The 21803-nt window shown below is 36.1% G+C and overlaps 1 protein-coding gene across 2 annotated transcripts in view; it reads right to left on the bottom strand.

Annotated features, from left to right (window-relative positions):
- Window positions 1-21803, bottom strand: part of sorcs2 (sortilin-related VPS10 domain containing receptor 2) — a 368175-nt gene that overhangs the window by 49292 nt on the left and 297080 nt on the right. For both annotated transcript variants that reach the window (XM_088629251.1, XM_088629260.1), the window contains exons 5-8: window positions 16259-16332; window positions 11889-11953; window positions 7921-8039; window positions 4011-4100 (exon numbers count right to left, since the gene is read on the bottom strand). In XM_088629251.1, coding sequence (XP_088485377.1) covers window positions 4011-4100; window positions 7921-8039; window positions 11889-11953; window positions 16259-16332 — 348 coding nt within the window. The remainder of the gene's footprint in view (window positions 1-4010; window positions 4101-7920; window positions 8040-11888; window positions 11954-16258; window positions 16333-21803) is intronic.

Below are 21803 nucleotides of genomic sequence, written 5' to 3'. Positions count from 1 at the left end.
ACAAATTTCAAGAAAACATCTAACCTTGTTCTATTATTTAAGAACTGAATGGTTTTAAACTACAGGGACACAGTTCCTTTTAAATGTTTGACAAGCTAAGCCAACAAAGTTCAGCTGCAGTTTTAATCAAGAGACACAGGACTAGGATTGGGAACCATAGGTCTACTGTTTAAACTGATACTCTATTGGTCCCAATTACAAATGAGAATATGTTCTCACTTCACTTGTCTTGTTAAATTAGTTCTTCTTTTTATAAGGGGGCTCCCTCTTTTGATGTTTTTGAAGCAAGAAAAAAATTACTGTACATTTTCACTTACAAAGAGTTTTTATTCATATATTTGTCTTTCAGCATTTGTTTTTACTTTTGTATTTTTTATTTTTCTTATTATTTTTCATTTTTGTTCAGCGCTGGTTATTATTCTTGTGAAAAGCCCTATGGAAGATTGAGCGATTTTTTTGTCTTTGGAATTTCTTTTCCATGTCTTTAATATATGTAAACAGTCCCAGTGTAAAAATGATGATGCATACAGAAGAACTGAGGTTATGTTGAGGCTGCATTTTCAGTTCTTTTAAGGTTTCCTGACAAAAGCTGATCAGTAGTCTCTCTACATGGTAAATGCAACAGTTCCATGAATATCTTTTTTCAAAGCTGATTTCATTTGCAGATTTATAACAGTGTCAATACTAAGCAGACAGTATGATTCTCATCTCTTATTGTACTCATTATGAATCCCATTAGATTCTTTAGAGCAAGATGAAGAATTCTTGGTTTGTCAGCAAGCCTGAAATTATAACTGCCATACACACAAACATTATATAGATCAGTTTGATTTCTGAAGAACTCTTTGGACTGAAATAGCATCACATAACTATAATATATTGTATATCTTCTGTTTTATATTAAATGATTAGTGAGTAAGTTATGTACTTCCTGATAATTGACTGAGAGCAGTTTTTACTATTACTGTCATTTTGTTAACTAAGCAAAGGCAAAATGAATGAGGCTATTGTTGAAACACATAGGAAAAATGATTTAAGGAGCTATTAGTTTAAATGACCAGATTTCATTTCCCATTAGAGGTTTAAATCCCTGCTCAGTTTGCTTCTCTTGATCTACTAAGTCTAAGGAAACACTATAGGTAATTCAGTTAAATATCAGGTATCAAACTTCAGGAGCCTCAATATGTTATAACCATAATGGAACATTAGTGTCCATCAGTGTATCATACAAACTGCAAATGAAGATCAAAAGCTGCACTTAAGATTACACAAATGAATTAGAAATTAACATGAAATCTCTACCCTCAGTACATATTGTGATGCCACTGGGGGTATAGTCATCATATGGGACTTTTAATAGGTCTTGAGAAAAACCTTCCAAAAGCAGTGATATAATTTACAGCACTTCTATTTAAGTACAAATTAGATAACAAAAGAGCAACAAAAGTATATTGGCAAATAAAAGCTTAGCTTGAGGATGGAGCTTCTACCTCCCTTATTCTTCTAACTAAATACTATTCTGCCCCTGATATGTAACAAAAATCTTGCTGTATTGCACTGAAAACAAAAATAGAAAAAATAAATCTTCGTCATAATATGTCTCGTTTTGAATCTGGCTTTCCTTTTATTTTCTTAATTGCATGTCTTCCTTCTGTTAGTTCTCTTTAACTTTCATTTTTCTCTGTGTTCTATTTCATCTCTTAGTTTTGCTTTTCTCAGTCTTCTTTTTCTTCCCGCTCTCCAAGATATCCTTTAAGTGTAATATTCAGTTATGTCTTGTTTAAGTGTAATGTTCAGTTTTTCTTTTTCCCAGTTTACGTCTCCCTTTAGCAGGACACACTCTCTAAAAAAACAGATAAGCAATTGGCATAATGCAGGTAATTCTCTCAGTACCACTTTTCAGTTCACAAACTTCCAGAGATAATCATTCCTTCATCAGCAGTAACAAAAATAAGGCGTTTTTATTTACAAACTATCATAGTTTTGTCCCATGCTTTTATTTTGGGATATAGTATATTCTTTCACATTTGATCTTGCTGTTGATTTACACTGGCTGAATCAAGACACACACCTTTGCCTAGTTCTAGACTTGATGTCATGCTGCCATCTGTCATCATGGTTAAGTGTCTGCGGACATTTTCCCTGTCTGGGAAAGTAATGTGCTTCTACTATTACACCCCAAGAGGCATCACAATATAAATCAAGCCAAGAGCCAAGAGACACACAAGAGCATTTAATTTGCCATTTCCAGTAGTTGAAAGCTTTTTTGTTTTATTGACTTTATTGAAGTATTTTCATTGCTTTATGGATCATCTATATAATATTAATACACACATGTATATCTATGCACTATACACATCAGTGCTGTATTAGAATATACTCTACACCTCAGAACACAGCAGACTTTCTGAAGTAAATATTGTTTCTCTGCATATGAGTCCTGCATCTGACACTACTGATATCAAACAGGAGGCTGGAAGATAGCCTTGTGTTCATGTCTGATTTTGAGGGCTGAAAATATACTGTTGCATGTTAAACTACTAATTGGTACATGGGTGTGCATTTAAACACAATTTAAATTTAGACACTGAAATATGTAAAAGTGTTAAAACAATGGCTGTGAGGGTGATGAGTGAAAAATAAACTCAGTTAATCATTCAATTAAATCAAAATGTTGCCTGGAGCTTGGTTGTTTTCCTCAGTGGGTCAACACGCTTGGTTTAAATGATGTTATCCATAATGTGACTTAATTCAACAGACCATGATAACTCCTTCAGGATATTTGTAAAGGTGGCCCATTGAGCAATTTGTTGTTTGAAGGCAATTGCACACATTTTATAAAAACAACACTGAATAACAATTGCAGTATATTATTTGTACATACACTATAAAGTACAAGGAAAAGTTGTAGTCAATAGTATAATCCTTCCTTTCACACATTCAGTATTTTATAAGATCTGTATTTAAATGCATTTCTCTGCGTACCTGTAGGTAATCCTGTTATGCTATGTGTTATCTTTTTCTTCTGTGTTCCCCTTACATTTACTGGGCTTACTGTCACATTAAAAAAAAAAAAAACTTTAGAAGTACTGGGCACTTTTAGTGTGGAAAACTAGGAGTTATATTTAAGTTTTTTTCCCAGCAGCAACACTTTAGAATGCACTTACTGAAACTGCCACTATCAGCACAAACCAAAATCTGAAAACCTAAAATTTTATGTAAAACTAACAGGAAATCTAACAAATAGCAAGTGGTCTACTTGGCTGAGAACTGTGTATTTTTTTTAGAATAGCAAACCAACAACTTTTAGTTTACAATTCTGTGACATTAAATTGCACACCAGTAATTGGCTGCAATATGAAAAAAAAAATTCAGTTATTAACAGATGAAAACTGGCTTTAACAGCTTTGTCCCATTTTTTATTTTTAATCATAAATGATATGCATTTGAAAGTGCGGCCTATATACTTCATAGAAGTGTAAGTCCTGGGAAAAAATACCAATTAATGCCTGCAAAGGGAGAACATATACTGTATGTTAAAAGCATCACTATGATGCTTTTAATGATTTCTTAGATACCTATATGTTTTTACATAGACCTACTTATTACTATGCACGGAGGTTTCGATATCAATTGATACAACAGCTCTTGGGCTTAAAAGTACCATATTAAATGTATAATTCAGAAACAATAAGTACAACATGGTGCACTGTATGTATTAAAGTAAAAGCATACAAACACAATATTGCCCTCAATACTAAGTTTATAAATGATGGAATTTGGATTTTATTTTTTACTGACTTTTTTTTTTAAATATTTTTTTTTGTTCTTTACTGAAAAAATATAATCACTAAATTGTTTGTTTTTTTAATATAGGAAATTTCAAACATTTTAGAAGTGCACAGGACAAGTGAAATGTGACAAATGCTGTAGAAACAACCAGTGTGTTCTCTATATTGTTCTATTGGCTACTACAGGGTTTTTTGAGGATTATGAACAAAAAGAGGTACCTTTGGTAAAGCGTATTTTGGGAATCTCATCTGTACAAATTCATTTCGGCGGTAAGAGACGTAGTGCTTGGTTCGATTTCCAGTGGTTACCTTTAGGAGAAAGTAACAAAACAATCATTAATCTCTAAGTTAATAGGAACATTGGTAAATAGTCCCATACTATATACTACCCACATTTTATTACTATGTACTGTATATGTACAACTACAAATAGCTACAACTGCTCTGTATATGACATTTCTAGTCCTTTTGGTGTTGGTTAGACATTGTAAGGCTCATTACTCTGTACATTTGCCATTTTCTACTTGACTTGATGACTGATGTGTACCATCTATGATGGCACCTGAACAAAAGGTGCTATCATACACCTTGGCAAAAGCAGTATTAAGCTTTGCCCTTCCCTATTTGTGTTGAAATGCATACAAAGAATGATGGCACACAATGCATTATGTCAAAACAAATCACAGTAATTCTCATTTGCTGTTTAGAACAACAACCAATCAAAACGGCTATTCAGGTTTGCTGCCTACAAAGCTTCTCAAAAATAGCAAAAAGTACAACTTCCATGCATTTTGTTAAAGGTCTTTTCACAGCATTTAAAGGAGAAATTGTCAGCATTTCTTAACCTCAAACTCTGAAATTTATGCAAGTCTAAAATAAAACAAACAAGAGGAGAACTTGATGTAAAAATATGAAAATGTGACACTGATTTGTGAATCAAGAGAGATTATCCAGGAATTAAAATTTATCCTCTGCCACAACCAGTCTGGAAGACAGAATATAGTACTTTGAAATTTGGCAGGATTCTTACTATTTTGTCATGTTTAAGAAATACCAAGCATGATCAGCGAAATCCAGAATGTACAGTATATTATAACCAGAACAACGGATATTCACTTGCTTATTTTTTTAATGTTGGTTGATAAAATCTCAAGTGATTAAAAGCCTCACAGAAAATAACCAGAGAACAAATATTAGCTACAGTGATCAATAACAATTTTAAAGACATACTTTACTTTTAAAGTTTCATTGAAAAACTGTGACTGAACATTATAACTGTATAACACAGAAATGAGTGCAGAAGTGCCTACAAGTTCCCCAGCATACACTTAAGTAAACACAGAAGACCACAATTACATCACTAGTTCTCAGTTACAAAAATACATTACCTTTAATGCCTACTGTCTTCAATTTAATTCCAACCTTTTTGAGGAATTTTATAATGTTTTCTGAAATCCTAAATATATTATAATATGCTCTATTTGTATCCATTACTGCTAATGATATTGGAAAAAACTCGAATATTTTTTAAACAAGACTTGCTTCCTCTAAATCCATACTGAATATCACCTAGAATCCTGTAGTCTTCTTTCAGGTTGTAACACTAGAAAAAACGTATTTTTTTAATTAATTACTTGACAACTTCTTTCACAATGGAGCCTTGACTTATGTTCTTACTTATCAGTGGAGGTGATGATGTTCTTAGATCAAACTGTCTCCTACTGGCATCTTTTCAAAGAAAAGGATGACAAAGGGATGTATACCTATCCCATTTAGTCCACAAATGGGATAACCTCGTGTGGACGAAACAGCTTAAAGCATAGAGCAGACAGTTCTCCCAACAGGTCCTTTTATAAGGAATCATGATGCTAAGTAAATAAAATAGAAGCAGAGGAAAGGAATATAAACACCACATTAAACTAATTGTTGACTAATAGCAAAAAATTTAATGATTAAACATACGTGTTCAAAATATGCCTGTGCTTGTATTGTTTTATTATTTTTCCAATCTGACTAATGCTTGTTAACATTGTATCTCATTAAAATTGTATAACGTTGATGCATAGTATGAATGTTCAGGCCTTGTCAGTATAACCACCTCACTCTGGTGGCAGTTCTATCTCAGGCTGACATAAACTGACAAACTGCCTGGCTAGCCTCCATTAGCACCCTAATTGTTCAGGAATGGCACTTCCTTGCAAATAGAGTTGACTTTCATTTTGTTGGCTGTAACCTCCAGATTGGTAAGACTAACAAGATATTAATTTAAAAATGTAACTCGGGTACAACCAGTAGGAACTAAGATCCAACTGCATGGCAGAGAAGACCTTTAGCATTACCAGTAGTGAAAGACCAAGTCAGCCAGGTGACTAGGCTGGAAGTGTGTGTTTATTCTTCAATCTCTTGACCTCCAACAGGTCAAGAGACTTTAGTTTCTCTCTGGCTTATTTTTGGAAATTTAATAAAATGTAATGAGTAAGCTCCATTATACAGCACAGATATCCACTCATTATAATGAAAAACCATTTTGTATAACATGTATAGAGAGCATTATGTAAATTGTGTTGTTTTTTCCCAATAAGTGATTGCATAATATTCTTTATGTGTTATACTGTAAATGAAACTTTTGGATACATCTAACATAATTCTAATTTGTCATATGGTTTGCATTTGGTCTTGTCATCACCTGTCACATGCTGTATTAACTCATGGCAGCCAGCATTACTGGCCTTAGTTGTAATTTCCGAAAGAAGGATCCAGGATGAAGAGGCCATAGGAATGTCATGTTCACAAACTTGGGAAAACTGAGCCATGGAATTCTAATGCAGCTTTAACTTAAACGTACACCTAAAGTTTCAAATGTATTCCATTCTGTGGCCAGTTTACACACTTAAGGATTCTAAAGACAAAGAAGCAAGATCTACAGTTTTCAAAATAATGCTGTAACAGCAAGGCTGCAAATATGTTTAGAATTAAGTGTGCAGGAAGATTATAAGGGTAATCATTCTCTGTTGCCTTGAGTTGAAAACTCTGGAAGCGCTTAAGTCCTTAAAGTCAGGTTCTTATGAATCTTGCTGAGATAGGACTCAGAAAAGCAGGATGTGGTCTCTCTTAACCCCAATCTAGACCACCAATAATTGTGTCCATCTTGACATCTCCAGTGAATATGAATATGTGCCTAAAAATGCCTCATGGTCTACAGTGGCAAGAGGAAGGCAAATCTGGTGTAGGATCCCTATGACACCCATCATAAATCCACTGACAGGACCTGATCCACCAATGAGAATCTTGACATATGGGGATACCACTACACCTAAGGGCATCTTGACCAGTTGCCATCTGTGATAATGTGACTTACTGTAAATGTTTCTGATTCCAAGCAGGCAAAAGATACTCCCTGAATTTATTGTCCAAATATTTAATCGGTTAGGTAATTTCCAACCATCAAACCACCACAATGTGTAAGTAGTACTGTTTTTCCATCTTGGAGGAAACCAGTTATTCAATGGAAAATGGCACAATTCTGTTTCTACTTTTTATTAAAACTAGAGGTTTTATTTTCTCAATTTTCCCCACTCTACACATTTTAATACTGTAGATGGGAATCTCAGTCCTTTTGTGTGTATTCTCTGAGCATATCTGTAATGGCACTTGTCATGACTTCATTACTTATTTAAAGACCCCGTATTTAAAGAAATGTTAGAAAACACAAGTTAGTGTAGCCTGGCAACAATGCAGGTGCTTAAAAGTTGAATTTAGGGTCCAAACAGATGCAAGATGCCAAAAAGGAACAATAAAACCATTTTAAATAGAAAAAAAGTAGGCACTTAAATATTGTTTCCTCTGGTATTATCAATTCACTTGAGAATAGAACAAAAAAAAAATTACTTACAGTAACATTTACCCAAAATAACATGCAGATGTGAGGTTTTTGAAGAATTTTCAGTATCTAAATTGAATCTTTGTTATTGTACATCATATTATCTTTGCCACCATACATCATATAGTACCATGCTACAGTATACCATACTTACAGTAATATAGCCCAGATGTAATGAACAATAATTACAATGCTTATTATTTACTAATCTAATCACTCACAAAAGGGAAAAATAAATACATTCAATACCTTCACAAATATATAATCATCCTGCACAGTCAGTGAGTTTTCATCAATCTTGCCAAGGAATTGGGCTGTTACCATTTTGTCAGAGCAGTTCTGAATCAAACAGGTCACATACAGGAAACCTACACAGAAACAAAAGGTCAGGAATTGCAGTATTTCACTATAAAGGGCAAGACATAAAAGTAATAACAACAGCCTTCAATGTTGTGCCAACGTGAGAAAAAAATGTTATTAATAGTTAGAAAGCTGAAATTAATATTGTTCCTTCTAAAATAAAAAAAATAAAAAAAGATTTAACAATACCTGGGCTGTTAAATGCATTATGTTAAATGTTTAGGTATTTGTCAACGTTGTTGACTAATGTTTCCACATTTGTATTTCTAATAATTCATATCATATTCATATCTAATAATTCAGACCTGAAAGGCATATTTTGTCTCTGCAAAAGTATCCATGCTTTCAGTTCACAGTTTCAAAGACATGCTTGAAGGCTGATGCGTAATTGGAAAGAAAGCAAAAAGCTACTAAGTAGACACCTACTAAGCAGGTGTGAGCCTGGTCAGTACCTGAATGGGAGACCTCCAGGGAAAAACTAAGGTTGCTGCTGGAAGAGGTGTTGGTGGGGCCAGCAGGGGGCGCTCACCCTGCGGTCCATGTGGGTCCTAATGCCTCAGTATAGTGACGGGGACACTATACTGTAAACAGGCACCGTCTTTTGGATGAGATGTAAAACTGAGGTCCTGACTCTCTGTGGTCATCCCAGGGCGTTTCTCGAAAAGAGTAGGGGTGTAACCCTGGCCAAATTTCCCATTGGCCCTTTCCAATCATGGCCTCCTAATAATCCCCATCTATGAATTGGCTTCATTACTCTGCTCTCCTCCCCACTGATAGCTGATGTGTGGTGAGCGTTCTGGCGCACTATGGCTGCTGTAGCATAATCCAGGTGCACATTGGTGGTGGTGGAGTGGAGTCCCATTACCTGTAAAGCGCTTTGAGTGGAGTGTCCAGAAAAGCGCTATATAAGTGTAAGCAATTATTATTATTATTATGTACTTATTAGAAGCAAACGTGTTTCAGCAGAGTTCCTTTTCTCAGTACTTACTCTACTTAAACATCTTACTAAGTAGCTGAAGCCTTGAGGCACAAGATACTCAACACACTATCCCACAGTGTGAAACTAGAGGTCTATTTAAACTCTCATAGATATGGTGATGTTTTTTATTCAGTCTTAATCACTGGTTTCCATCTTCTTACATAAATGCAAACCCCCTGACAATGAGGAATCAAACAGCCTATTCCCAAATGTGTTTGTGCTTTTGTTTTCTTTCCAATTATGCATTAACCTTCAAGCAACTAACCGTCATCCAGCTGGGCCACACACATTTTGATTCACGCTCTTGTTTGTTTTCAGACCTTTGTCTCATTATCGGCACAACTGATATTCATTTCATTGCTTTCGGGTGTCATCTCTTGCTATATATAATTTTGAGCAGCTCTTTTTAAACAACATCTAGTTAGAACACATTTAATTTAATTGTCCTTATTTTGTTCATTGCATTCAGAAAATTTTAACAGGACAGACGGTTAAACATCTCTTATCAGCATGCTTAAAGACTTAGTAATAAAGAACGCATTTTAAATAAAATAAATTAGCAGCCTTTACCCATTTTTTAATGTAGGACAATATTTTATATTTATGGCCACTTTATATAAGACTGATTTTTTTTCCTATTCATATTGAAATATTAATCTGTTATATGAGATCGAAGTAACAAGATTATGCTTGACATTTTTAGCAGGTACGTAACACCAGATGCATTCCCATGATCAGGGAGCTCATTATTTTTCTGATCTCAAATGACAAGTCAAATAACATGTTACAGGATAAGGTTGAAAGAAGAGTAAGAAAGAAGATAACAGCCACCTTAACTACGCTCTGGGGATTATTAGGATGGAGCAGATGAAAGCCAATTCAACAGACAACTAAACTACATGTACGTGTAACTGCTATTGATCACAGGGGTGATTACTTTGATGGGAACAGCAGGTAGGAAAAAAATCTTTGTTGCACTTTCTTTTGAGATGCATAATAGATTTTCATGTATTCAATACTTTATGTTATATCTTCCTTTCTTAGCTGTATTTCAGTAGCACATGCAGATGTATATGGTGGCATGGTGGTTAGTGCTGCTGCCACACAGCTCTTGGGTCCTGGGTTTGATTTCTGACCGGGGTGTCAACTGTAAGGGATTTGTATATTCTGCCAAGGCTACGTGGGTTTCCTGCAGGTGCAGCACATTTCAGACATTGCAGATAAGGTTACTTGGTGTCTCTCGAAAGCTTGCGTACAGTATGTGCCTTGCACCCTATGCTTCTGGGGCTCAGGTTTATCCTTAGAATATCCAGGAAGAAGAGGCTCTCTGATGAATCAGAGTTCATAACTGTTATCTATAAGGAAAATGTGGGTTTATCTCATGGGTGCGGTGATGTTGTAAGTAGACAGAGGAAGCCATGTCTTGCCGATAGGAGGAAGAATCTAAAAGTTCGATCCCTATTAAAGGCTAGGAGAGTGTCGAGAGGTGATGGAGACAGCTGAAGTAGGTGGTGAGTGTAACGATCAAGGTTGATCAGGGCAGGGTGGCTGTGTCGTCTTGCAGGGATGAAAGACGGGAGGTTTAGTTCTGTGCCACTTAGCTTGGCCAGACAGACAGGGTGCTGACAAGCAGAGTGGGTTCGAGACTAATGGGGAAATATTCAGGCTGAATTCAGACAAAGTCACCCTTCTGGGAAGTGGGCTTGTTGTGGAGGGATACCCTGGAACTATGGTATCTCAACGACAGAGCACCAAACCAGTGGAAGATCTGAGTTTAAATATCCTGGGCTGATGGAATAAGCTCCCATTAATTGGAGGTACAGTAGGCGGTTGGGACAGTTTACACAGATCCAGGAGATGTTCCACTCACTGTGCGAATGTGCACAGTTTTGGTGGAAACTGAGCACTGCGAGTTCTGGCTCTCCTGGGCGTAACAATGGGTACTTGGTGAGCATAGCTACCTGCCAGCAGTTGACCTGGGTTTGATTCCCGGCCAACGCATCTTTTAACCTTTGGGGCGATGTGGTGGTTCTGTGGCTGAGGATCTGTGCCTGTGGCTGGAAGGTGACCCGTTCATATCCTGCAGCCGGGAGAGGAATCCTACTCCATTGGGCCCCTGAGCAAGGGCCTTAACCCCAACAGCTCCAGGGGTGCCATATAAATGGCTGACCCTGAGCTCTGACCCCAAGCTTCTCTCCCTGTCTATTTTCTCTTTGTGTCTCATGGAAAGCAAGTTAGTGTATGCAAAAAAACAAATTCCTAATACAAGAAATTGTATATGGCCAATAAAGTGATCTTACCTTGTCTTATCTTAAAGGTAAAGGGACAGAGCATAGCTTCTAACTTAGACTGCTGTGTGAATACCTTCTATAAATCCTGCTTTAATGTGAGGCTGCAGGAGTGGTGAAGATTCAGTATGAAGTGCATGTGTAATGAAATGATATCTATAGACCGAGGTAGGGAAAGTGTTAATAACATAGAGTAGTTTAGATTTCATGCTTGAAAAGTTTGAAAGGATAAAATACCATTTGAGTGAGTGATTGCTGAGGAAGACTCTTTGGATACATGCATTACATGTAGTGTAGTTTTTTACTATAGGGATATTTAAAAATAAACCTGGCATTTTCCTTAATAATTCATGATGAACCCAATACTTGTTACTTGGGCACATCTGTGTTCTTTTTGTGTTTATTCACTTTTGTTTTGGGGAAAAATAGCTTTTATCATGCATATTGCCCAAAGACAAAAAAGTAGATTACAAACACATTAGAATCACATTGTGTTTTAAAAACCTTTTTGTTTTAGAAATATATGATACAGAGAACAGTCCTGTAAGTTTTCATCTTTTGCTGTACCAGTTTTGTTTAAGTGCCTTTACCTCCACTGGTGTCCTGCATTTCCATATGGACCAGGTCAGGATCAGTATCAACTCCTGCCACAGACCTAAAACACACACAATTCAAAATACATTTTATATGAGCCAGTTATTGCATTTCACACATATTAATGCTATACTACAAACTTGCAGCCAATAAATAAGCTGAACGTTCAGCTTAATAGTGGTTGACAGCATAACCACCTGTATGCATTTTTTTTCGTTGATTAAATCAAATATAAAAAGTGTTTTCAGAGTGTATTACAATGCCCACCAGGAATGAAAACCATAAGATGTTTATTATCACACGGTTCATTATCACATCAAACAAAATCACAGTATGAGAATTTTAATGAAAACATATGGTAGATTTCAACATCGCCTTCTAAGAAAAAAAATAAAATATGGCAAGGAACACTAAGCTTACTAGCAGAGCACAACAATGCACAAAACTGTGTTGAAAAGTGCCAGAAACACAAGAAATACATAAAAAAGATAGTTTTAAAGAATCAGAAATAGCAGAACCACACTCTGTTTGACTGCCCTCTTCAATGTACTATCAGCTTTATACAGTATCTATACACCCTGCAACTGATAAAACAGTGCTGAAAATACTCTCTTACTCACTTGTAGGGGTATTCAGGTTCTTCCTTACATTTGAATAAAATGAAAGCTGACATTATACAGTAGGTCCATCCATCCTTTTTCTAATTCACTTATGGCAGTACAGGGTTAAAGGAGGAGCTGGACCCTAACCTGGTAAGTAATGGGCACTAGGCAGAATATACCTTGGACAGGAGGCCAGGCACACACAGACACACACTCACACCAGGGCATTTTTGTAGCTAATTAACCTACCAGCATCTTTGGACTGTGGGAGGAAACTGAAACACTCACAGAAAACCCAAGAGAACAAGGGAAAAACATACAAACACCCGACGGACAAATTCCCAGGCATTGAACCAGGATCCCTGTGCAGCGAGGTAACAATGTTAACCATTGCATCGCCATGCCATCTTACAATGTAGGTGTTCTATGTGGACATTACCGAAACAATATATATACACAACAAAGGGATACTGACAAACTTCAGGCAATGCATTCAACGGTTGTAGAAATAAATGTTTTAAACACTGTAGTGCAAAACTAGAAAAAAGAGCATCTGAAGGGAGACCATTACTGTTTATATCAGAGAAATCCTACAGTATGTTCCCTTCTGTCTGAAGCAGTCCCTGTGAGTGTGCCAAGTGAAAGAATTTCTATATACTTATCTCAGAGGTAAATACTAACATCACAGAGCAGAGAAGTTATTAATTAAGTTATAGTTAATTCTTCACAGGACTGTAGCAACAAAATTAATTCTTCTTGATGAAAAAAAACAGAACCGAGTTCTAAATTTTGTACTTCAGTGCAGTTCCTAATGTGTAGGCAATAGACAGAATTTTAAGGAGCGCTGCAGGTATTTGGTACGTTTTAGCAACAACAAGGACATTCAGCTATTTGATTTATGATTTGATGAACTGTTGATTGCAGGGTTCTGAAAACCCTACAGTAATGCAGTTAAGTAAGATACCTGCACTGTTTTTTTGCATATTCACATATTGACTGCTTTCCAGTGGTGAACTGTTATGTACTTAACGTGTCACATACTGTATGCATTTCTGTTTCCTATAACATCAGAAATTCCTACTATTGTGTAAGTTACAGAAGAAGGAAAACCTTAATCAAAGAAGGTACTTGTATTATTTATCAAGTAATTTAAACGGTGCACCAGAGAAGCACACAAGACATGATGTGCAAGACACAAAGAAACTGTAGACGTCAGCTTTGGACTGTACAAATATCTTAGCCTAAACTATGTAAAAGAAAAATCACAGGGATGTGTAAACTCCTGTGAAACTGACTACTTCGCATTTAAACTGGATTAGAACTTACACTCTGATCATTTAAAGCAATAACGTTCCAAATCATTTGCTGTTTTTCAACGAGCAGTTTTTCACTAACATAATTAAAGCCAAAAATATCATTTGATTAAAAACTCTTCTAAGTGTTGGCCCGAAAGCAAAAAAATGAATGACTGCGATTAAATGAAAGCCTTTTGTACTTCCCAATGCTCTGTATTACATGATTTATTTACTTGGACAAATGCTTATGTTTTAAAATTCCTATTCAGCTAAGCTTTAGAAAACATTAATTTAACAGCAACCCATTTAAAAACAAGAACAGAAAAGGCAATGCCTACTGCGAATGTATCCATATGTATGGTCTTTGAATTCAGCTCACCTCAATCTACAAAACACATCATATCGAGACAAAAAAAGTTTCCATGCTTTCTGCTCCTGAAAGAAAAATCCATCAAGGCTGCAGACGCATTCCAAAAGCAATATTAAACTCTTTCTGTTTTTTCTTGAAGCTTTAAGTTACAGAGAACTTTAAAGAGCTTTCCAGATGGTGCAAATCGAAGAGTAAAGACCTACTGCTGTCAGGCCTGCTTACATAAAACAATAGCAGAAGAAAACGCAGGATGTTTAGATCTGATTTTGTTTCTTTTTTCATTTTATTATTGATTTCTCCTAAAGCATATTTCTGGACATTTCTAATTTAAACTGCTGTATGTGCCTGGCACATACTGTATACATCAAAAATAAAACGGTTTAGTTCTTTGCAAAAGGTATGGTATTTTTTATTTTGGTGGTCAGTGTAATGAGTGACAAAATAGCTAAACTGCAAAAATTACCAACTTTGTTCTACCAATGAATTAAATTGTTTTAATGAATTAACTAGTTTACCTAATTAAGCCTATAAAAGTTATGTGCCATGCCAAAAAGACTACACCACATTATGAGTCTCTAAACACCTGTTCTGAAATATACTGTTCCGAAACCCACAGTTATGTTCTGCTTCAGTTATGTTCTAGATTCCTCTTTTAAAGTCTGGAAGAATTTCTAGGAAAAAAATTTCAAATAACAGCTGCATTACAGTTGAAAGCAATACAGTTGAAAGCAAGTTGCTTTATGCATTTTAAAGCATATGAAGCTCTGAAGACTGAAAAGAGTGTCCATAACAAATGGTTATACTGCAAGTTGTAGTCTAGCTTGGCTCTATAATACAGTATGACAGACATTTAAAAGAAAAAAAGGCCTGTGTGTTTCTCTCTAATGTATATCAACAAATTCAAATTAAGACACTGCAATACCCATTTAATTAATGATACAGTACTGTATATCAATTGTAAACTTTTTTAATATTACAAAATATGCCTATATTAATATACAGTCTGCACTTTTATTATTAACCATCGTCTTCAGTAGGATCCAAGGGTTAACTTGAAGAGCAGAATTATTGCCATGTTTATTAAAGACAGATGTGCTTTAGCTACTTTCGCATGGATTATAGTTATACAGTGTGTAATACAGATACAGTAACTATGCATGTCCAAAGCATGACATTTCGTCCTGAGATGAGGTAGTGTTCTTTGGAACATAAGAAGCCCCTTTTTGTCTTCACACTTTAATCTTCCCCTCGCTTTGAAAAAGGTTTATCTTAATCTCATCTTTCCAACGATCTTTGTTGTATAATGCTTCAATCTCACCTTCTGTCTTCTGAGCAAATTCCTTACCATAGTGGAGGTAAATTTATGGTCTGGACATGCATGGCTACCCTTTCTTGACTGTAAAGCAAAAATAAATTTTGGTTTTGCTCTCCCAAAACTTTTGGAGGGCACTGGAAAGTGATGCACATAGAGCTATATAAACCTAATGATTTTTTTGAAAATGTCATCATGTACTGTATCTAATTTTCCCTTTATCTCTTGTACAATTGCCTTCAGTATGCACCTCTGCAGCAAAAGTACCTGGTAACTTAGAGTTAAGAGAATTATGGGATAATTGTAGTATTAAGTAAGAAGTGATGCTTATTCAGTGAAAATGAAATTAGAAAATTAAGAATTATTTTAAAATAATTTAAGTCAATGTGGGTATAATAGATACTAGAATGGTCAGAGAATAAAACGTCATATCCACTCCAACCTAACTTTGAAAAACTTTAATTCATTTTTAAAATGGAAAGATTCGCACACCTTTTAACCTATAGTTTCCTCCGACAGCCAAGCATCTCCTGAAGGTATTTCTCTTTTAGATATCATGCTATCAGGCTTCTATTACATTAGTATATTATTATACTGTACATTACTTATAAGTACATTAATGCTTTTTTTAATTCAAAACCCTTAAACTTTCAGATGTAAATCTGCTTTTCATAAGAACACACAATACTGATCCACTCAGTTTATCATGTAGAATAACTGTCATTCCACGAACAACTACTCTAAAAGGACTCTACTGTATACTGTATCACACAAACAGCAAACTCACCAGAAAAAACGATCCTTTGTTACTCTTTCTTGCAGCAAAGTCCATTTCCTTCCCAGGTCCGTAGAAACATAGAGCTGGAGTAGGAAATAAAATAGCAGCTATTAAAACCAAAAATGTAGCTACAGTATATTTAATGTAAGATGGTTTTGAAGTCCTTGCGATTTTAGGATGAAAAGCAAACAGCTGTATAAAAGAGAAATCAGCCAGCAAACATGACAAGGCAACAGGGAACATGGGAAACAAAGCAATTGCCAATCCTCTTGTAACCAATTCAAGGAAACTAAGGGGTTTTATACTGGACATTCATCCACTATTCTTAGCCACTTCATCCCGAAGAAGGTCACACAGAGTCAGAAACTAATCCAGGAGACACAGGGAGTAACCAGAACCTTAATGGGACACCAGTCTGTTACAGGGCACACAAAATCATAAAAGAATTAGAGACTGCACTTAGCCTTTCCGGCAGTCTTCATAGGAGGGAGGAAAGCAGAGCATCCAGAAAAAAACCCCACACAAACAAGGTGAAAATCTACTCCTCAAAGAAGGCACTCCAGCTGGGAATCGAATGAAGGACCCAAGAGCTGTGAGCCACCATGCTCCTCTAAGAGCTTTCAAAGGATTGTGGATTTAATCAATGAAAGCAGACATTGTTAATATATTTCCTTAGTTCCATCATTTCTGTCTTAAATTTGGACAATTGAATCTTCAATAATGGAAAAAACTGATTATTCCCAGTAAGGGTTCCGGCAAACTAGAACCTGTGGTTTGGTAGCACGGAAGCCCAGAACATACAGATGCAGCCATTCAAAGTGCGCGGTACAGACATGTACCGCAGGTAATTGGCTGCGGTATCGTGTATCATGACGCAATATGACCCGGTACGTGATTGGTTGACCGACAGGGGCACTCGTGGTCCGTTGGTCTGTCGTAGAAAGACTTACTGTAAACGTCTTTACTGTGCCCGTTGTAGATATTGAATTTTACCACTGAAGGGAAATCTTAGTAGCTGAGCATAAAAAGAATAGGAGCATACTGTAACGTGTGTGAAGGCCATAAACAATATTAATTTTGGAACATAAACATACAGTATATAGCTGGTCTTGGTACTTTAAAGAAAAAAATACACACCAGTATTCCATTTCTCCCTAAACATTTTAAGCTTCGAAGTCTTTAACTAACGTGATACCGGAGTCAACAAGCATACTTTTAGAATTTGATTAAAAGGGAATATAATATGGAATCGCATATCTAAAGAATTTATTAATGGTATGATTATATTCGTGTACTGCGACAGGGCTGTGTAAGGCTGTTTCGCCTCCCCGTTCATGTGAGTTCCCCTGTAGCCTACTGGTCTAGGTGCGTGACTAACAACGCACAGGTTGTGTGTATGAATCCAGCTGGTGCTGCACTTTTCTTTTAACAAACATTTCTTCGAAAAAATAGAATAGCGATATTATGGACAATCAATTGACTTTTATATTTCAAAATATCGCAACATGATCGATTCTAAGTCATTTTTGATAACAATGAATAGTCACCTTCTTCCCTTCTGGCAGCGGTTCCTGCTTCTATTGTGTGTGTGTGTGTGTGCAACAGAGAAAATTTTTATAGAGAAATGGAGGCTGGACAGTATGTGTTACAATATAAACATTTATATTGATTTAAATCGTGTTCTGATTTAAATCGCAAACGCGTGTTTAATTATGTGTGTTTTTTAATCATAATCAGGCTAATGCAACATAAATTGATACAGTATCTTTGTCTTCTAAGTATCTTAATAAACTTTCAGCATAGCTTTCTACCCGTCAAGATTTATATTTCTTGGGATTTTGGGATCAAACGTGGAAGGATTAGACTGTAATCGTTTTTATTTGTCAAATACGTGATTATATTTCTGAATGTTATGTGACACCTACAGTAGTTCACTGCTTTAAATACATCGAATTAAGAAAGTTATGTGTAGCACTTTAGATCTTTTTTCTGAACCAGGGAAAATCTGATCATGTTTCTCTATAACAATAATAAAAAACTTTATTTTATATATCGCCTTTAAAAGTGGCATCTCAAAGCAATACAGTAGATCGAAAAACAGTTAAAAGGGACCAAATTAAATACCAGACAATCGCAAACGTGTTTTCAATAAAATTATTTTATTCATTCAGCAGTTTGTGAGAGGGACATCCAGCAGAGAGAGACACACACACCGGTTTTCATTGACAAAACTGTTTTTTTTTCAATTCCTCTTGTCTAACAGGAATGTTTTGTTTGTGGACAGACTGTTAGACTAGAGGAAAAGAGCGCCTCCTCCTACGAAGCATTAATCGCGTATCTAAGGAAAATTGCAGTATACCTTTGTTCATGCACATCGTTATACAGTATCTCATTTTGTATTTCGATAAAAAAAATCGTTTGCCCAGCCACTACTGTTGTTATTGTTTTTATCCTGTAAAGCGTTTCCTTTTTCTGCATTTTCCATTTCCTTTTTCTGATCACTCGCTTTCTGGATACACATCTCACCTGTCCTGTTCTTTGTTTTCCTGGTTTAATGATTATGCCTGCTGCGGTCCACTCCTACCCTCACACCTAAAGAATACTATTTTAAATTTCTTGGCGCAGTTCATTAACCCTTGTATGTGCTTTCCGCGCCCAAAATGCAATTAAAAAAAAGTCAAAAACCGCGCTCAAAATGCAATTTAGAGCTTAATAAGATACACTCCACAGGCAAAATTAAAGACAAAATTAAAGACGATTAAAATCTGTAATCTTTCCACTTGTACTGTGAGTCATCGGAAAGTTTCTGCTTTGTGTAAGGATGGTGAGAAAGCTGTGCTCAATGTATTTAAGGGACTTAAAAGTAAAAGGAGATGCTTCATATTGCTTGACTAATTTTAAAAACTAAGTTATAAATGCAGACGCTCCCTCGGTGCCGCGCCGGGTGTAAATATCAAAGTATACATTCCCAACAAGAATTGTACCCATCTGTCATGCAAATAAAACACCTTGAATTGAATTGAATTGAGGGAGAGAGGGGGGGGGGGGACAGAGATAGACAGGACTCAAGGCAAATAAGATACTTATGGGTACACAGGCATTCACGACAGCAACATACGAAACGTTTGCACGTACTGTATAGTTAAGTTATTACTTGGTTTTCAAAGTGCAATGAAATACAATACTGTCGGCAGTAAGCGTTACAATATACATACCCAACACTACTTGTACCCATCTGTCATGCAAATAAAACACCTTGAATTGAATTGAACTGAGGGGAGAGGGGGGGAATACTAAAGCCAATACTGGCTCAATACCCTCAATGGGCTTTGACGTGCTAATGCGTTGGTTAAACAGTCCGGGTGTGGCAAGCTTCCAATGTCAACTCGACTCGATTGGAAGACAATGAACGTATTTTAGCCCTAAATGAATTAATAGCAAACATGGTTTACATAAAATACATTTTTCCAAGAAAGTTTATAATAATACGATCTATAGTTGAAATCTGAGCCTACTGTAAATATAAAGGAAAAGCATTTTCAGAGAGCAATCACGCTGTGTTTATGTAGAAAAAGCGATTAGGTTTATGGGCAATCTAATTACCTATTCGCTTAAAACACTATATAAAATAAAGTTTATTTAGAGATGAATGATCAGTGTCGCAGTTTAAATAATTTTTGTAGGAGGGCTTGGACAGATTCCAAGTGCATTTTTGCAATTTACGTTGCATTGTCCAATGTTCTGTTGCAATACAGGCTAGAATACAGTTACAGTAACAGTTACAGTTAGCATAAAAGCTTAAAACTACCACTTTTTCACACGCTATTTCACATGCTAGTTAAATACTTCGATGCTGTGTGTGTATTTTTCCTTTAAAGTGCCGATTCCTGGAATCTGACTGGCTGACACCCCTCTGAAGTGGTTCCATAAAATCTAGTATACGGAAAAGAAAGCGTTGATAAATACAAGTGTCTTTTAATACACTCTTTGCTGTGCTCTTGAGGATCCTTGTGATATTTTAAGCTCTAGTTGAATGATAAGTGTCGCATTTTAAATAATTTTCGTAGTTAGAAATTATGAAACGCCCTGTTAAAAGCAAGGAAGTTTTTATGCCCGTTGAAGTAAAACAAAATGCCTGACAAAGTATGGCTTGGACAGATTCCAAGTGCTTGTACAAATGTGCTAAAGAAATTATACTTTGAGTATACAGCTTGTCCAAAGTCATCCATTATTAATACTATTAGTAATATCTTCAGTAAAGGCTTTGATGCATAAATATGTCTGATAAAGGTAGGTTGTGTACTTTTGTCCAACTGAGCAATCTTGCTTTCATAAAATATACCAACATTTTAATGACTGATGATTAACATGCTGTAATACACAGTTCAAAATTAAAGGCTCAAATGCTTTACATGAGAGGTTAAGCTCCCCCTGGCGGTTTTACAAGGCGACGCCGGATAGTTTCCGGCAGAGCGTCAAATGACGCGCGATTAACCACGTGACACCACGTGACACTGCGTGATACCGCGTGATACCGCGACACGCCCACCGGGGTATGCCGCGAAATACCTCACCCATTTTGAATGGCTGCATCTGTACAGTACTGTCAAAAGCTGAAGAAAGGCTGCAAATGAGAGGAAGTCATATGGTCCATCTCAGCTGTTCAGTTAGTAGTAGTTAACTGACCCAAGGAACTCATCAAGTTGTTTCATGAAAGAAACCTTGTTTCATTCTCCCACAACCCTTTGGGAAAAGAAGTGCCTCCTTTCCTCACTTTTAAATGCACTTGCAAGTAGTTTCCAGTTGTGCCCTCCGAATGGAATAGAGTGCAGGCTGGGACCAAACTCTCAATGAGACTACAATGACAGGGCACTTACGCATATATGGGGGAAAACCAGAGAAAGCAATTGTCTTAGAAAGCATAAATAGCTTTGGGAGAAGAGAGGAAACCAAAAGTCCTGAAGCAAATGCCACAAAGAAGGTGCCCTGTCCAAATGGGAACTCCGGAGTCAAACACTGTGGGACAGCAGCACTGCTATGACACCGTATAGTCTCCTTTCCTCAGGCAAAGTTCTTTAAAATAACACAGGAATTTATTTAAAAAATGGGAAAGATTTTGTTTAAAAAATATTAGCCACACTTATTAGATTTCCAAAGCAAAGAGACTGCTTACAATTTTCACCACACATGAAAATACAAGACATTGTTTTTTTGTGCATCTAACAGACAAAATCAGACATTATGGGATTTTCTGGTTCAACACGTTTGGCCATTTTCAATTATCCCTTTTTGTCTTAAGCATTTTTCATTTATGCAATATTGATTTCTCAGTAATGAAAAGCTATTGATTTTTTAGGAATATTCTCGTCATTTGGAACAAGCTTTAGAGGGGAAAATTATTTTACATCTGACTCCAAAATTCACCTTTCCAGGTCAGTGGATTATAGCACTGCCCCTCCTTTATTACCGTCTTTCCTAATCCTTGATTTAATTAATTACTTGTGCACCTATATCTTCAACCTGCTTCATGAATCATTAAGCAGATAGTGTACCA

The sequence above is a fragment of the Lepisosteus platostomus genome, chromosome 1 (genome assembly GCF_059453375.1).
Source record: "Lepisosteus platostomus isolate fLepPlt1 chromosome 1, fLepPlt1.hap1, whole genome shotgun sequence".
In the NCBI taxonomy this organism is placed as follows: domain Eukaryota; kingdom Metazoa; phylum Chordata; class Actinopteri; order Semionotiformes; family Lepisosteidae; genus Lepisosteus; species Lepisosteus platostomus.
The sequence above is the reverse complement of the archived record's forward strand: the minus strand, read 5'-3'. Positions and strand labels throughout refer to the sequence as shown.